Genomic DNA, 19,114 nt, shown 5'->3' with positions numbered 1-19,114 from the left:
AAAACTGTTAAAGGAGCTGGTGAAAGAGGCCCAACAAGCTTTTTTGCTGTCTTTGATGACTCTACGGCATTGCGCTCGGAGTCGTTTGTATTCAATACAATTCGCCAACGTAGGATGGCGGCGAAAGGTGCGTAAAGCACGTCGTCGAGCACGGATAGCGTCCCTACAAGCCTCGTTCCACCAGGGGACGGAAACGCGACGTGAAGAAGAAGTAGTACGAGGAATGGAACGTTCGGCAGCATTGATGATAACAGCCGTGAGGTATTCGACCTGACTGTCACAACTGGGAAAATCGTGGTCCGGAAAGGTCGCCAGGAAGGAGTAAAGTCCCCAGTCAGCTTTCAGTATGTTCCAGCTCGAAGGACGTGGGGATGGGGTGTGGTGCAGGAGACGAACGACACAGGGGAAGTGGTCGCTCGAATAGGTGTCAGAAAGGACATACCACTCGAACCGACGGGCAAGAGTGGTAGAACAGATCGAGAGGTCCAAGTGGGAGTAGGTATGAGTAGGGTCCGAGAGGAAAGTCGGGGCGCCGGTATTGAGGCAGACAAGATTGAGATGGTTGAAGACATCCGCCAAGAGTCAGCCTCTTTGACAGGATGCAGGAGAGCCCCAAAGGGGATGATGGGCATTGAAGTCGCCAAACAATAAAAACGGCGGGGGAAGCTGAACGATCAGGTGCATCATGTCAGCCCGACTTACAGCAGATGACGGTGGAGTGTAGATGGTACAAACTGAAAAAGTAAAAGCAGAAAGAGTAATGCGGACAGCTATTGCTTGGAGTGGGGTGGTCAATGGGATGGGATGGTAATAGACATCGTCCCGAACGAGCAACATGACGCCACCATGAGCTGGGATACCGTCCACAGGGGTGAGGTCATACCGCTCCGAGGTATAGTGGGTAAAGGCAATACGGTCAGTCGGGCACAACTTGGTTTCCTGGACACCAAGGACGAGCGGACAGTGCAGGCAGAGGAGCAGTTGTAATTCCTGCCGATTAGATCGAATACCTCTTATGTTCCAATGAAACAACGCCATCGCTAGTCAAAAAGTTGGTGGAACGAGACGGGGGAAGAGCTGGTCACCTCGACGGCCGCGGAGGGCCAGGTTGCGAGGGAACAACGCTACAACCGACGGGAGGCGGATCCGGTTCCATCGACTTGTCGCCAGCTGCGGCCGCTGTCCATGGTTGTGTAGGAGGGGCAGCATCATTTGCCGACGAAAGGCCAGCTGAGCGCCTGGCAGCAGAGCGTCCCGGCGAAACTGAGGACGGCCGGGAGCAGCAACTCACGGATGGAGCGTCAGACGAAACGCGCCGGGGTGGAGAGGGGGATAGAGACTACTTCTTGGAGGCCTTCTTGGAAGGCCGAGGAGGCACAGGGATGGTGGGCTGGACACGAAGAAGGTCCTCACGCGCGGGGTCCGTTTTGGAACGCCGGACCTTGGAAGCTGGGGTCCGGAACGTTTCCCCAATGGACACCTGAGAAGAGGATCGCTTCTCAGGTGGCGTGGGGGGAGGAGGAGGAGGAAGGGTGGCTCCTGGGGCAGATGGGGTGGGGGCCACGGGGGAGGAGGATTTGGAAGGGAGGGACTTGGGAGGCGGAGGCAGAGCCCCCTGACGGGCGGAGGAGGCGGAGGGGGGACAGGATAGGGGTGAGGATACCGCGGAAGGAGTAGACACAACTGAGGCAAACGAAGTGGTCAATGGCACGGGATGGAGGCGATCATACTTCTTCCTGGCCTCAGAATAAGAGAGCCGGTCCAAAGTTCTTGTATCTTCTTCTCCTTCTGATATGCGGGGCAGTCTGAGGATCTAGGCGAGTGGACGCCAGGACAATTAATGCACCGAGGTGGTGGGGTGCATGTATGTTCCTCACGAAGAGGACGTCCACAATCGCCACAAAGGGGCTCAGCCTCACACCGTGACGACATGTGCCCAAAGCGCAAACACCTAAAACAGCGCATAGGAGGCGGGACGTAAGGTCGCACGTCACACCGGTAGCACATCACCTTTACCTTCTCTGGGAGAACGTCCCCCTCGAAGGCGAGGATAAAGGCCCCGGTGTCGATGCGATGGTCTTTGGGGCCGCGCTGGACTCGCCGGACGAAATGCACGCCTCGGCGCTCCAGGTTGGCCCTGAGCTCCTCATCAGATTGTAGCAGGAGGTCACGATGAAAAATAACCCCCTGCGTCCTATTTAGTGCCAGATGTGGGACAATGGATACTGGGATGTCCCCTAGGCGGTCGCACGCCTGGAGCGCCGCCGACTGTGTGGCGGAGGTGGTCTTGATAAGAACGGACCCTGAACGCATCTTGCTGAGAGCCTCGATTTCCCCGAAGATGTCCTCAATGTGCTGAACAAAGAACATGGGCTTGGAGGTGGCGAATGTCCCCCCATCGGTTCGAGAACAGACCAAATAGCGGGGGAAGTACTTCGCCCCAAGCCGGCGGGCCTGTCCCTCCTCCCATGGAGTGGCCAAGGGGGAAAGGGCAGGAGAACCAGAACTAGAAACGGTACCTTTTCTTTTGAAAGACTCGGCCGCAGAGCAACCTGATACGTGTTGACGTTTCATCTGCGAAACGTCCGCCCCGATACCACCCACTCCGACCAGGGGCTCTCCCCACGGGCGCCACCCAGCCGCAGCAAGGGCCACCTGGCAGGATGACCATTGCCGGGAGTCCTGATGCCCCAAGGAGACGGGCATCTACTCCTTGGCCGACGTGGGGAGGGTGCAGCTCAGGTATCGGCAGTACGATCCCTGTGTTGTCAGGGGGCTACAACCTAGAGGGTACATGACGACCCCACCACAACGGGCTGGCTACCGTGCTGGATTTCTGGTGCCATGGAATGTCCATCATGATCGCTGGTGCAGATGGAGATGCACTATGGGCGGAACTTGGACAACCCATCAGGCGTTTAGGCCCAATTTGAGGAATAGTGGGTATGGTTACAACGCCGGTGCAATGCTGAGTGCCAAGGTCTTAGTGCACTTAGGACCAGTGGTACACCACATAAGGTGTCCTTCCCCAAAAGGCTCGTACTTCTGTAGAATTTTGAAAAATGGAGGTCAAACCCCAAGGGGGACCATCACACGGAATGCCGAAACAGTTGAAACTCCTTTTAGTCGCCTCGTACGACAGGCAGGAATACCTCGGGCCTATTCTTACCCCGGACCCGCAGGGGGGATATTATGCAGCTGTACCAGTTTCTTTGGCTCTTCAGTGTATAAACTCATGTTCGTATATTAGCAGAATGAAGACTGAGATTCTCAAGCAAACATCATACACCTTACGACCAGCTACCTGGTGGTACTGTGATACAAGTTACAAACAAAAATAAGTCGTGTCCTATAAAGTATACAGACAAACCAAAGATCCAAGAATGTTACACAGCAGACATACATTAAATAATCCAAACCAGAGTACGTTACACTTATTTTCTTATAATAATTTTAAATTAATGTCATATAAATAAATTCTGTACACTGGCGATATGGCTATTTGAAGTTGTACTTCTGTTTCTACATTAACCTAGATTGCCCCCTAACTTGATAATGTGAAGGATGAGTAACTGAGAAGAGGGGCAGACAAAAGTTAGGTAGAAACAGAAACGAATACGACAGAAAAGTGAGCGACAACAAACGAAATTGGAAAAAACTCCGACGAATGAGACTTGGAGGCTCCATCGAGTGCTACCGCTCAGCTGGCGCTCCCATTGTGGTTGAAGAGCAGTACGGTAACTTAATAGGCACGGGTGCCAGCGTGGGCAGTTTCGGCCAGGAGTTACTGTCACTTTACCACTGTGTGCGTGTATAAGCTAAGTACTATCTGCATCGTCAAGTCGCTAACCAGCATCCATGCCTTACCCATCTGGAGTTACTCAGTGTCCAGCATCCGTGCCATATCCATCCGAAGCTACTTAGAACTCCGTTCGCGATGTTCGTTCGGAAACTAATCGAGATGGTCCTGCATTCACTGACAGCAGCAATTCCTATCGGTTTCGAAACAAATTCGCAGGCGTAACCCCCGTCTGCAGTGCTTGTCGTTCAGAATAATTTTACGACCATTGTTCTTCCGCCATGTTGCACTGCGCTGGACGGCCTGCGTTGATACATAATTCATAGTGTGGTCATGGCCATGTCGAAACACGATAGCTCCCTTCCGTCATGTCACCACGTCAGCGGTGGAGAGTCTGATTGCCACCTAGTACCGGCTCCAGACCATTTACGATGCTCTGTAGCGACCAGTGTGATCTTTTGAGGGGGAGGCGGGGGATGGGGGGGGGGGGGGGGAGCTAATACAGGGTGACTCAAACCTTTTGACTCAAATTGAAACATGTGATGGGGCCACAACCGATTATATTGAGGTAGGGAACCAATAGTTGTAAATGCATATTTAGTGTGTTATGGACATACACAGCGTACACTGTATAACAACGTAGCTCACAGTAGTTGAAGTGACGACCGCAGTCTCAATGCAATGCATGCGTGGCAACGGCACATGAAGTTTTGTCCATTCTCCCGAAGATCCCTGGTGTCTATTGTACCAAGAGACCGGCAGCTTCGACACTAGAAAGCATTTCTTCATCCGTTTCTGCGAGAGGTTTCATACACCATCGTCTTGACGTAAACCCAGAACAAGAAGCCCAGAGGCGAGAGATCCGGTGATCACCCTGGCCATGGGACAAGACCTCCCCTTCAAATCCAATGATGAGGGTACGTGTTGTTCAGGTATTCGTGGACATTAAAATCGAAGTGGGTTGGTGCATCGTCGTGTTGAAACCATATCATTTAGCGTACAACAAGGGATACAGTCTACTAGAATAGTGGAAGCATATCTCGTAGGAACACCAGGAAACGTGGAAGAGTCAAACGGGGAGGCAGCAAATATATTACGTGATCCTGGGCAATGACCACCCATACGTTACCAGGATCGTTACTGGTGGTCACCAACGTGGGTGGTGTGGGTAATGTCCTCACCCCCGACTTGGCTGTTGCGGCTGCTGAAAACACCATCACAGGTGAATGGGGCCTTATCCGTGAACAATACAAAATGTATGAAGTTCGGTACTACAGCTCTGCGGTGGATAATCCACAGACAGAAGTGAATGTGGGGGTTAAAATCTGTTGGTCCCAGTGCTTGCAGGGGTGTAACGCCTGCACCACCCGTACTCTCCATACTGTATCTTTCAAAGTGTTGGTTTCAGGGGCAAGCTGACGGGTGCTTACAGCTCGGTGGTCAGCTATACGCTCCAACACCATCTCCTCAAAGTCTGGTGTTCAAACATATCTTCGGAGGGAACCTTGGCCGGATGTCTGTGGCGTGAATGACGCATCTCTCATAAGTTCGTATCCACAGAGATAAACTACTTCCAATCAGGATGACGCCTGTTGGAAGAGCACTCTCTGTACATTCGCGCTGCTTGCTATATCTTGTCCGTCCGGTACATTAAATGCATGCCTGCCAATTCTCGTGACTAGTAACGTCCCATCTTTGACTACGCGTCATGCACTGTACACAGTAACACATCTCACCACAGGCACATCACAAGCTGTCTGATGCAATGGACAACTGACACCAGGGATAGTGGTGTGCGTGCGGGAAAAATTAACGCATCGGTGCGATGCACGCGGTCGTCACACGACGCACGTGCTATGAGCTAAGTTGTGTACATTATGTCTATCTGGTGGTCAGGGGTGTACGCTATTTATCACCCGCTGCCCGTTTCAGTGTGCAACAGACATCCGGGGTCTTTGCAAGAGTGCCGCAGAACTGCATGCGCCGTTGCAATACACAGATTGAGAGTGGCGGCATCGCTTTGTTATGGGTTTACAGTGTATATATCCACAACACAATAAATATGCATTTTCGACTATTGGTTCGCTATCTCAATATGATCGGATCTGGACCCACTACCACCTGTTCCAATTTGACTAAAAAGATTTGAGAAATCCTATATTTTGTCCATTGACCTTACGCTGGTACGCCAGAGCTTGACGGGAGGCTTGCGCCTCGCCTGAATTATATCTATCTGCCACAATCCGTACACTCAGGTTTGAAGCTCTGCTGAGAACTAACCGCTTAACATGCTTGAAAGACGATCGCATCAACTTTGGACTTCTGTGGACATGTCTCTTAGTTTACATTCTTTAAAATATAAACGTATAGATCGACTATTAACAAATTTTAATACGATATAACATATCGTATTCCGAATTTGTTGCGCAAGTTATAAGATATGTCGGATGTGAGAATAAGCTTTCGTTTGAAACAAAGCACTACATCTCTGATTTTATAATTTCCATCACAAATCATCAAGTAAAATTTGGTTCCTCGCTTGAAGTCTGCTCTACGCGAGACAAAATTTTGTACATGTAGCTGATTTTATTGAGGCAATTTTAACTTTGATGCACTCTTTATATAGGAAATTGTTGCAGTACGTTAACTGCGAGCAGTAGCAAGTTCGCAACTTCTTCATCTCGGGCCAGAGATGTCTTCGGAAACGTGCCTAATACGATGTTCAAATTACGAGTTATAGACAACTCGAAAGTCCAAAGGGGGTAGAAAAAAATCTTTTTGGCTGAACAGAAAAAAGCACTTATAGGGGGAACGTAACGACACACGCAAATTTTCGGTATATACCTGCAAGCAGTAACTTCTCAGCTAGCCTTACAAACGACGTTCTGTATCGATTCTTAATTGTGCACACGTATCTGACACCCTGGAATTGAAGGAAATCGTATTTTCGTTAGGAGAAAATGAGTATAGCAACTAATGTGAGCGATTCCACACAAACAGAGAATTTCTTTAAAAAATAGGAGTGAAATATCAACGTGTCCACCCAACAACTCCATATTGGCAATTTGAAATTCCTGTTATACACTAATAGTTCATCTGTAGTGGGAGAGAAAAGTGATTTTAATTAAAAACATAAAAGAACACTTTTCCACGTCTTTCGATACCAAGTACGTTCAATGACTACAAACGCTACAGAAATTCACCAAAAAGTTAGATCTCGCAGCAAAAAGATAACCGTGAAAAATTCACTTTATACGTTTTATGACTCATGTTTCCACTGCTTAACGACGTTCCGCACACGGTTAGCTGAAGGCGTAGCTGGTAAACACAATAACAGCCATTACTAATTTCCAAATGGAAAGTGCGGAAAGCTACTACATGAATTACGTAACTCTCACCGTTCAGATGAGATTGTTACTACATTCTGACGGAAAGAACATTCATGAAAGTAACTATTTGCGTAAAAGATTTTAGGGAATCTCTAAAGATGTAAACACCATTTATTACACAATATATAATGCAAGGAATTCCATTACATAAACTTTGTGGACAAAATGTCTCTTGACACTCTTCTCGTACCTACACTGACCAGGCAGAACATAACGACAAAACAATAGCCGGTATGACCGCCTTTGGCACGGATAAAAGCGGCGCGTCGTTGCAAGGAAGCAATGATGCCTTGGTAGGTCGCTGGAGGGAGTTGGCACCACATCTGCACACACAAGTCACACATGTCACCTAATTCTCACAAATACCGCGGAGGGGGGCGATGAGCTCCGATTCAATCACATCCCACATGTGTTTGAACGGGTTCAGATATGGCGAGTTGGGGGGACAGCACATCAACCGGAACTCGCCACTGTGTTCCTCGTACCACTGCATCACTCTCCTGGCCTTGTGACAGGGTGCATTATCTTGTTGAAAAATGCCACTGTCGTCGGGAAACATGGTCGTCATGAAGAGGGGTACGTGGTCTGCAACCAGTATACACCTTGGCAGTCATGGTGCCTTGTAAGAGCTCCACTGGACCCTTGGATACCCATGTGAATGTTCCCCAGAGCATGCTGGAGCCGCTGCCACCTTATCTCCGTCCGGCAGTACAGGTGTCAAGGAGCTCTTCCCCGGGAAGACCGACGGATTCGCACGCTCCCATTGACATGATAATCAAAGTATCGGGACCCATCAGACCACGCAACGCTCTGCCACTGCGCAATGTCGAAGGTCACGTGTGAATTTCAGTAGTAGTTGGCGATGTCGTGGTGTTAAAACTGGAACATGCATGGATCGTCGGCTGCGGAGGCACATCATTAGGAGTATTCGGTGCGCTGTGTGTTCAGACACACTTCTACTCTACCCAGCATTAACGTCTGATGTTAGTTCCGCTACAGTTCGCCGCCTGTCGTGTTTTACCTGTCTGCCCAGTCTACAACGTCCGAAACCTGGAATAACAGTCACTTGTTATGCATGTACTGTCATCATGGTACTCCTCATGTTAATTGTCCGCACAGTCGAGCGTATATGACACCACACATTCCACTGCAGAAACGCTAATATTTCATTTGCCAATTCTTTCTCACTCGCGAAATTCCTTTCCGACGAAATGTCAACTTCGGCAACTTCTGATGGTAGATATATTCCAATGCTTACATTGTTTGTCTTTGCCATTGCTCTCCTTTGTATCAACAGCACTAGCACTGTAATACTGTTGAAAGTGACTCGTCGAGTAAGTAGTTCAGCTACGTTCCGTAGCCTGGTGCTGTGCTCACCACTGCATACCTCCAGCGTCCACTCCTGTTGCCACTAGCAGTCAATATTGTGGTTGCATGGTAGACAATACGTGGGGCGTCCAATGCCGCAAACTTCATTGGCCTTTTGTGACCTCGCAGTCAACGGGTTCCTTGTTAGTGCAACAACACAATCTGGGTTTTACATGATTTGTGTGTCAGAAATTTACTTTTTGAAGGTACGATTTGATGTTATTCACTAATCTGTTGGCTAAAACATTCACATTACATCCTATGCCATTCAAAAACACACTTCGTCATCTGCAAATTATACACTTTTATTAAAAAAATGTTTTATTGAGCGGTAGATAAGTGACATATGTCAAGAAAAGCAATTATCTAGAACACAAACCTACACCACGCCCTGCATTACCAAAGGCAGTTACAAAATTGTTCCCTATTTGCTGAAATTTGGAGGAATTCTTCTGCTCTTATTTGATGTTTCCGAAAGGAACTATAAGTGAGCGTTACGCTAATTCCAAAAATACCCAACTAGCACAGTACTATACAAAGGTCATACAAACACACGCTTTTATTACACCAATGAAGATACTTGCTGTTTTCAATTTAACCTTGTAAGTGCCTCAGACACAAAACAATACAATATTATTTCTGTTGATATTTCTTTTCTGTGGGTGGACAGCATACTGTGACCATGAACATGTTTCACTTTTCGTTTCGTAATATACACTCTTCTCCAAAACAACTGAAAACACTGTTAGCAAAGAAAATAGCCTTTGTCTTAGCGCTCTCAATCTGTGACAAGTGGTCTTACAACGACTGTTTTAATCCCTTAGATGCTGATCGCATCTGAAAGATACATTACGCTGACATTCATAAGAATACTTGACATTTCATGTGCGTTCTTACTCACAATGACTTGCTAACTGATTCAGTGTCCGCGTTTGTTTCCTGTACCTGTGTGCGGCGTAACTGTCTTGAAACACCAGCCTATAAAAATTTACTTTCCAGTGTCAATAAAATTTTAATTTGTCTAGCTCTGCTGGATCCCCAAGGGTTTCATACTTCCACGGAAGACATACCTGATGCATCCACCTTCTATAGTGATACGTCCAGACCATATAACCTCAATTTTGTTCCATGTGCTCCCTATTATCTTGGTAGGAGCTTTATCTGTCTGATGACATACAGTCAGTTCCACGAGGAAGAGTACGCCATAATTTTAAATGTAAATTCCACTACGACATCTATTGTAGTGGTCTCGAATCTGTAATCAATGCGCTTTTGCACAGTGTATAGATAAACAGTGTGAGAGACGAAAGTTCTGCTTTGTCGGTTGCAGTTTAAAATCAGTGCTAGTATCTGAAGCGTTACGAGGCAGCGTTCCTTATAAATCATCAAAAGGAACAAAAGCTTTCATATGGGGCAGCTGCCAAAATTCTTAGAAAGTCTAAGACATTCGTTACTAAGTGGGTCAAACGATATTTGGAGGTTGAAAACGTGGATGACTTACCGAAGAGAGGGTTAAGGTGCCAAGCTATAATTGATAATGTCGGCGATTGGATGAACTATTAGGTAATTGTCCAATTAATAACACTACGAATTTTCTTGTAAACATATATTTATAATAGTGTCTTTTATTTCATACAGATAGCGGCGTACACTTTCTTGTGTAACTGACTATACATCAGTGATTTTTACAATTGTCTGTAGTTACGTTCTGGATCTGCGCCATAACATTCATCTGCATTACGCTATAGCCTGGTTTTCAACTATATGGTACTCTCTAATGCCATCAATTATTCACACTAATTACTGAATAGTACAGCATTTCTTCCTGCAACATCTGGATGGAAAATATCTATCGTAAGAAATTAGTTTTATTAATGAGGCATCATTCACTTTTGTGTTCCATATAAGGTGTTGTACCTAAAAGCGAAGTCTCCGCATCGTCTTAAGTTTTCACCAAGTTTTCTTGGGATGAGAATTCTCCAAAACCTGCAACAATTTCTTGAAATACTGACCCACTAAGAACAACGGAAAACTGTGTTAAAAATTCTGGCATTCTTAAATTGTGATATTTATTGGCAACGCATCACCCTAGGCGACAGTGCAAATATGGAGATATCAAAAAGCAGAGATGCAGCTTGTAGCTCTACTACCTTTAGATTCGCACTCAAAACCCTTCCTAAAATGTCTGTTAATTTGCACTCAAGACCTCGATATCGTATACACTTACCAAGATTCACCACAGCAGCTTTTACGAACGATCGAACAGAAAGTGTGTTACGTAATTAACGATCATTTCTGTCGTTTCACAGGAGGACCACGCCTGAAGAGACCCAGAGCGACAGATCCTGAAGACAGGAACGTAGCTAAACCAGGAGCCTACATTCCTCCCGGCTTTCTCAGTCCATCAGTTCAGGAATATCTCGAGCTTGGCAAGTCAATACCAGGTAACATCATTTCAGTGATATCATCGCCTTTGTAATCTTTCCTTTCCTCCTCTCTCTCTCTCTCTCTCTCTCTCTCTCTCTCTCTCTCTCTCTCTCTCTCTCTGCATATGTGGTTCTCTCTCCCCCAGGCTGCCTTAACGCGGCGATGCGAACATCGACATTTTTTTCTATGACCCTGCCATTTCTTCGAGTGTGTAATGGGCTATAATTTCTTTCATCTTTGTCTTATTAGACTTTATTTAGTTAAAATGTATACCTCAAGTATTATTTTAAAATTACGTGATTCTTTCCTCGTGAGATATTGTTCCACGGCAAATTATGTTTATCCTCAGATTAATTAATTTATTGCATCTGAATAAGTTCAGGATAATCTCATATTGAAGAATAACATAAAGTGCATTTCTTCGGTGATTTAGAAACCCATTTGCTACAGGACTGAAAAATTTCTGTTTCTTTTTCATACCTCTGCTGTTAAACCATTGTTCCTTTACGTCATGTGTTTTCCTAATCGCAGTGATTTTAAAATTATCCTTCACACAGCCACATCAGAGTATTGTCCTTCTGAGGATGACGTTTTTATACGAAAATACTAGATATGCGACTGAAAAAATATTAGGCCCAAAAAAGAATAGTATCACAAGCCTTCGTAGTCTGATACTTATCCGCTGTCAGCACTCACATTACAATTGCAGTAAAGTGAATAAATGACAAGAGCGAAGATCTGATCGAGAGACAAATAGTCTGCCCTAAACACATGGTGTCCTTCCATCCATCATATCCTACAATGACAACCGATAAGCACAAGCTTTCATTATTTTATCGATCCCCGCACGACCCACTTCACCAGAAAAAAATTCCGACACTTGCCAACTGGCTTGGGAATCTACTTGGATGGGATGCAGCCTCCTGAATGCTGATGACAGATTCTCTTTGTATTCAAATGCCTTCTTCGTATGGCCACTGACCATATTGCCTAAGCCGAATCTCTAATGCCAAGTCGTCGCGGCAGCAATGTGCTTCTTTCTCCTCCGCGATTTATCAAGTGTTAGCATTCAGTTTCTGTGAGTAGGTCACACTTGTAGCGAAATTAATTCGAATTAACTATGAAAATTTGTGTATTTACGTCACAGTTGTATACTAATTTTGAACAATGTAAGTGTACGGATACTGAATCCTTTTTGGGAAAAAGCTCTGGAGAACAATCAGTTTTTTTCCTTCTTCTTGTTTTCCTTAATAGAATTTCGCTCTACTTAACACTATTCTGAGACAAGAAGTTCACCTTTAATGTTTTCTATTTTATAATTTATTTTTTTCTGGGCTCTGAAGACTTGTCTTGCTTGTTACCGACAGATACACCCTTAAGAGGTTGACCTCTCAATAATCAGGAGTAAAAAAAATTAATGTTTCTGAGCGTATATGTTCGAGATGCTACGAATGTTAGGAAGAACTGAGAACGACTCTTGGCCCGGGCTCAGTCTTCTTCAACTAGTTTCGCAGCCAGACGCAACTTGCGCTTATACCGTACCAAGTGCAATAACAGTGATGCTGGCAACCTCGGCACGACCAGGCGGCGGCAAACGGTGTTAACACTCTCCGGCTGTAAGGCTGGCCTCGACGTACACACAGCCGAGCTTCCGCAGTACCAACCGACTCTACACAAACAAGCGCTCGATACGTCACAGAAGTTACCACACCACCGCTAGCTGCTTACAGTCCGACTACGTGACCCGCTGGCTTGAGAGGACGAGGGTGTATATTACCTTTATTGCAAATGCAAGTTTTCCACGGTATCTCTATTCTTTTATATTTATTCGTCGGAGAGAAGAATACGTATACATGCTGAGCAATACTATACGTATGTGTTTCATTCTTTATTTTACTCACAAGAATAACTGACTGGGTTTCAATCAGAAGCTTAACAATTGGTGTGCGAATCGAAGAAATAAAAATTCAATCCCTGTATTTTACGAAACTTCGGCGAAAGAGCGATCCGCCTGGAACGAACCGGCTACAGTACGAGTATTCGCTGAAATTGTAGTGCTGTGTCATTCGCGTCGGACAGGACAGTTTGAAGAAGAGTTCTTGATTAATATCTTCCGATTAATGTCCTCTGTTAAGTACCAAATCTTCCAGAGATATCGTATTAGTGAGATCATTCGGCAACTGTTGTTGGTGATCCGGCCGTCAAGTTGGGGAAGCTTGCCGGACGTTTTCATTCTTTTCCTGTCGTAATCACCTATAACCACAGAAGCACAAGTTCTTACACCTTATCAACCTTTCTCAACACATATTTAACACCACTAAGATACAGAAAGTAAGTAACTTAGATCAGTATTTCAGAATCTCCCACGAACGCCTGCGAAAATGGGTTACATCATATCGATTAGAACGACTGACTAGCGATGCAGGATATTAACTCTACACACAATGTAAATATGATTTAGCGTCACCAATAGTGAGGTTGATGACGACACAGAAATACAAACTTTCTGGGGAGAGCAACCAGAGCTCGGAGACATTATGAATACCAACACTCAACACCGAATAACTATTCAAATTATCATAGAAATTATAACTATTGAAAAGTCAAAAGCCGACAGCTGAGACTTCAATACACAGTATAGCAAAGAGCAGATGGTACAATGTATATAAAAGTGTGACTGACACTAACACGACAGAAACCTATTCGTAACTACAAAAGCGTCCAGTTATATCATGCACCGCGTGAGCCACTATCGACTAGGTACTTAGAGATGACAGTGTAAAGTAACTACGTACACTGAGATTACTGTTCTGAGCAATATTAGTTTTATTGTTTTCCTAAACAGTTTATTCGGGTTCCTTTGTTTTCTGTAAAAAGATAAGTTACTTTTTGAGGAACAGATACATACAGGTATGGTTATGGTTATACAGAATACAACTAGTCAAATTTCCAACAAGTGTTTTTAAATATGAGTGTAAGGTTTTGTAAAATTTGCTAGTGAAACTGGTGATCAGAGAGAAATCTGAAAGTATTTGTTCCTAAATATAACATATTTTCAATGTAAGTAAATTAAAAAGAAACACTGATGATGAGTCAATGGTTCTACATTTACGTCTATAGTTTGTAACCAACGGTACGGTGTGTAGCGGAAGGTACTTTGTGTACCCGTCACACCCCCGCCCGCTTTCAATTTCTGATCGCGAATGGTGCGCAGAAAAGTAAGACTGATGGTGACATGCCTCCTTACGAACTCTAATCTCCTTAATTTACCTTTATGGTAGTGTTTCGTTGACTCTTAAAGACATACGTTCTGAGAATTTTAATAATAAATCACTTCGCGATGCACTACGTACGTTTGCCACTGGAACTGGATCACAATGTTTGCGAAACAGTAGCGCTTACTAAGCGAACCTGTGACGAAACGTGCTGCTCGTCTTTGGGAATTCTCTATTCTTTTCTAGGCCCGGACTAAGGAGCAACATTAAAAGTATCGGCCGAACGCCGGTTTTGTAATCTATTTTCTTCGTGGTTGCGGTACACTTACTGAGGATTCTCCCGAAGATTTTCAGTCCTGCATCCGCCGTTCATGCATTTGGTTTGTCTGGTCGTTTCAATCTAAATCGCTTCGTATGAATACGGGAGGAAAAAAGGTTTTGCATTTAACGTCCCATCGACAACGTGATCATTTAGAGAAGGCGGACAAGCTCGCGGTAGGGCATATGAACCATCCCGTTATTTTCCTTGAGCGATTTAGGGAAATCACGGGAGAGTTAAATCTGAACGGTCGGCGGGGATCTGAAGCGTTGTCATCCCAAATACGAGTCCAGTGTGCTAACCATTCCATCTATTTACGCGCAATATGTTAAGACAATGAACTTGCTTTCAGGGACCTGTGGTTCAAATTCCCGTTCAGCCATCCAATTTAACTTTTCCAAGATTTCCCTCAGTCGCTGAAGAGAAAAGCTGGGACTGTTCCTATGAAACTGACACGGCTGTTCTTTGGTTGGGTTGGGTTGTTTGGGGAAGGAGACCAGACAGCGAGGTCATCGGTCTCATCGGATTAGGGAAGGATGGGGAAGGAAGCCGACCGTGCCCTTTCAAAGGAACCATCCCGGCATTTGCCTGGAGCGATTTAGGGAAATCATGGAAAACCTAAATCAGGATGGCCGGACGCGGGATTGAACCGTCGTCCTCCAGAATGCGAGTCCAGTGTCTAACCACTGCGCCACCTCGCTCGGTTGGCTGTTCTTTGCCTCTTCTTTGTCAAATTCTAGCTTGTGACGGTATCTTACAACGGGACCCTAAACAATCTGTCTTGATGATGCAACATGTTAGGGTAACAACAGAAAGCAATAAAACGCTGTTTTCTTCAATGTAGCCTCCTCAAAATAGTTTGAAGCGATGCAAACGGCGACCTCAGTAGTGAGCTTCGATAAATATTAAGGCAATAAGGAAAGAAGAATGGAGTTTCACTTCTAGTAGGAAGTGAGTTCATCAGTGATTGGGGTGAAATGGTGAGGTTTGGGGAAAGGAATGTGCCATCGTCTTATCAGAAAAGCAAACTCTGGATAATCAGAATGAAGACTTGAATCTAGTTCCTAGTGAATGCAAGACCACTGCTTCCATTACTGAGCCATCGTGCTACGAAAAATAGAGATGACGCAAGTTTAAGTACCACATACATAACTTATTAGGCCATGCTTCATTAGTAGTATACTGATCAGGAGTTAAATAGCAACAGACTGCTTAAAAACACTTTTACACCGATTTTTATTCAAATGGCTCTAAGCACTATGGGACTTAACATCTGAGGTCATTCGTCCCCTAGACTTAGAACTACTTACACCTAATGACATCACACACATCCACGCTCAAGACAGGATTCGAACCTGTGACTGTAGCAGCAGCGCGGTTCCGGACTGAAGCGCCTAGAGCCTCTCGGTCACAATCCGATTTTTTTAGTACTGCTTAAATTAATAGGAAGTAAGGTTATGGTTCACCTGTCGTCATGATGTCGTCAACTGGGACATTTGGAGACATATCCATCTAGGAGAATCTACATCTATGTCATACTCCGCAAGCCAGCTAATGGTGTGTGGCAAAGGATACATTTTGTACCAATAACTGAGCCCTCCAAACGTTGTCTGACACTTCCCGGAAAGTGCTCTCTCGAAATTTCAATAGTAAATCTCTCCGTGGTGCACAATGCCTCTCTTACAACGTCTGCCAATTGAGTTGGTTGAGCATCTCCGTAGCGCTCTCGTGCCGGCTAAACAATCTGGTGACGAATCGCGCCGCTCTTTGTTGGATCTTCCCTATCTCTCCTATCAGTCCAACCTGACAGGGATCCCACACAGACGAATAATACTCAAGAATCGTCTTATAAGCCACTTCCTTTGTGGATGAGTTACATATTCTTAAGATTCTTCCTATGAATCTGTGTCTGGAATCTGCTTTTCCCACTATCTGTTTAATGTTGTGAAGTAACGGGCGAATTGTGGCGCCCCGAAAATATTCTAAGTTCGGAGTTGGCGCGGCCGCACTGGTCGTTCGGCGTGCACGGGCCGCTCGGCAGGCCGACCACGTGGTGCCGGACGTTGGCCGAAGCCAGAAGGGTCCAGCCACGTGGCTGGGAATTCCATGTTGACGCTGTGACGAGGACGATGCTTTGTGTCGATGAAGGAAATGTCTATGCCGGGAGTGCCAAAGATGGCGAACTTTGTGAAACCATAATAGCAGACATTTCACAGTTCGTATAGAAATTAATAGTAGCCAGATGAATGATGATACCTCAAAAAGAAACATGTACATTACCATTATTTGCACGACGATTCTGATGGTGTAATCAGATTTTCAATATCTTTATTGGTTTAAAGTTTAGTATCTGACTGTAAATTATACAATTAACACCCAGCAACAAATTTCCAAAATCTAAACGTTTCATCCGATTTTCTCGATCGACGTGTCTTAAAAAAGCTTTTAGTGTAAACCTAAATTGGTATAAATTACAGGCATTTAACTTGAATAGTACATGATTTATTGGAGGTCAAAGTAGCCGATTACTATCGATCGCGTCAGGCCATAAGTACTCCACAGTTACACGAAAAAACGGTAGCAGCACGCTTACAAATATATTTATTCGTCTATGTCTTTGTTTATATCCGATATGTACTATTCATGACAACTTCTACGTCTACTTGATTACTCTGCTATTCACAATAAAGTGCCTGGCAGAGGGTTCAATGAACCACCTTCAAGCTGTCTCTCTACCGTTCCACTCACGAACGGCGAGTGGGAAAATTGAACACAAATTTTTCTGTGTTAGCCCTGATTTATCTTATTTTATCGTGATGATCATTCTCCCTATATAGGGGGGAGCGAACAGAAAGTTTTCGCAATCGGAGGAGAAAACTGGTGATTGAAATTTCATGAGAAGATTCCGTCGCAAAGGAAACGTTTTAATGATTGCCACTTCAGTTCACGTATCATGTCTGTGGTACTATCTCCCCTATTTCGAGATAATATAAAACGAGCTGCCCTTCTTTGAACTTTTTCGACTTCATCCGTCAGTCCTACCTGATGCGGATCCCACACCGCACAGCAGTACTCTAGATTAGGACGGACAAGCGTGATGTTATCAAGTCTCTTTAGTAGACCTGTTGCACCTTTCAAGTGTTCTGCCAATGAATCGCAGTCTTTGGTTTGCTCTACCCACAACACTATCTATGTGATCGTTCCAATTCAGGTTATTTGTAATTGTAATCCCTAAGTATGTAGTTGAATTTACAGCCCTCAGATTTGTGTGACTTATCGCGTAATTGAAATTTAGCTGATCGTTTCTACAACTACCTTATTGTGTTTTATTTGCCCCCTTTTAGACGGACGCCTTTTCTTTAGTTTCCTGAGACCCTCTAACCTAAAAAATCGCCCAGTCTCTTCCACACAGCCCCCGCTACCCGTGTAGCCGCCTCCTGTGTGTAATGAACTCCTGACCTATTAAGCGGAACCCGGAAACCCTCCACCGGATGCCGCAAGTCAAGGAATCTGCAGCCTACACGGTCACACAACCGCCTAAGCCTTTGATTTAAACCCTCCACTCGGCTCTGCACCAAACGACCACAGTCAGTTCTATCGACAATGCTGCAGATGGTGAGCTCCACCTTAATCTCGCAAGCAAGACTGGCAGTCTCTACCATTTCCGCTAGCCGCCTGAGACCAGAGAGAGTCTCCTCCTATCCAAAGCGACACACGTCATTGGTACCAACATGTGCCACCACCTGCAGTTGGCCACACCCTGTACTTTTCATGGCATCTGGAAGCACCCTTTTGACATCCGGAATCACTCCCCGCAGTATGCATACGGAGTGTACACTGACTTCCTTCCTCTCCTTGGCAGCCATGTTCCTAAGGGGCAGCATTACGCGCCTAACGTTGGACCTCTCAACTACCAGCAAACCCACCCTCTGTGAATGCCCAGATCTTGCGAGCCGAAAAGCTTCCTCTGGAACAGGGTGGACGACTGCATTCGGCTCAGAGACTTTGTCAGCCACAGATAACGCCCGAAACCTGTTCGTCAAACGAACCGGGGAGGCCCTACGATCGGCCCCTCGGAAAGTCTTTCGCTGCCTGCCAGACTTTGGAATGATCTCCCACTTGACCACGGGTAGGGGTCAACCTCAGAGCAGCCAGTACCAGGGGCAGCCACAACAATGGACCAATCGTGTTCGACGTCCCTCGCATCCCTGTCTCTGACCCATTACAGTGATGCCCCTTGGCAGCAGCCCCAAGCTGTGTGACAGAAGCCAACACCGCTTGGAGCTGCGAGTGAAATGCCACCAACTCAGCTCACATCTGTACGCAGAAATCACTTAGAAACTATAGATGACGTTTGGTGGGTGACAGTGAGCAGTCTAGTACTTGGTCCGAGACCAGACAATCGATTATGGAGCGCGGGCTTCATTTGGTTGTAAGTCAGTCTGACTTCCATAATAACGAACATGCTGTTTTACCCTGGATCAAAAAAAGACGGAGAATGGCCACTCGTGTGTGCTGTGCCAACTTCCTTTGCATGTGTAATAACAAAAAAAACTTGCCTTTTTATGAGTATGTCTTCTGCTGTTCACATGGCTCT

At 45.5% G+C, this 19,114-nt stretch overlaps 2 protein-coding genes across 5 annotated transcripts in view; one reads left to right on the top strand and one right to left on the bottom strand.

Annotated features, from left to right (window-relative positions):
• LOC126457111 (RING finger protein 17) overlaps positions 1-19,114 on the bottom strand; it is a 505,497-nt gene that overhangs the window by 251,176 nt on the left and 235,207 nt on the right. The gene's annotated exons all lie outside the window — the stretch shown is intronic.
• The window catches only part of LOC126457113 (uncharacterized), a 74,127-nt gene that overhangs the window by 38,620 nt on the left and 16,393 nt on the right, over positions 1-19,114 (top strand). Inside the window, exon 2 of the mRNA XM_050093162.1 lies at positions 10,866-11,000. Within this exon, the coding sequence (XP_049949119.1) occupies positions 10,866-11,000 (135 nt within the window). The remainder of the gene's footprint in view (positions 1-10,865; positions 11,001-19,114) is intronic.

This window comes from Schistocerca serialis, chromosome 2 (genome assembly GCF_023864345.2).
Source record: "Schistocerca serialis cubense isolate TAMUIC-IGC-003099 chromosome 2, iqSchSeri2.2, whole genome shotgun sequence".
Taxonomy (NCBI): Eukaryota; Metazoa; Arthropoda; class Insecta; order Orthoptera; family Acrididae; genus Schistocerca; species Schistocerca serialis.
This window is presented reverse-complemented; position numbering and strand designations above follow the sequence as displayed.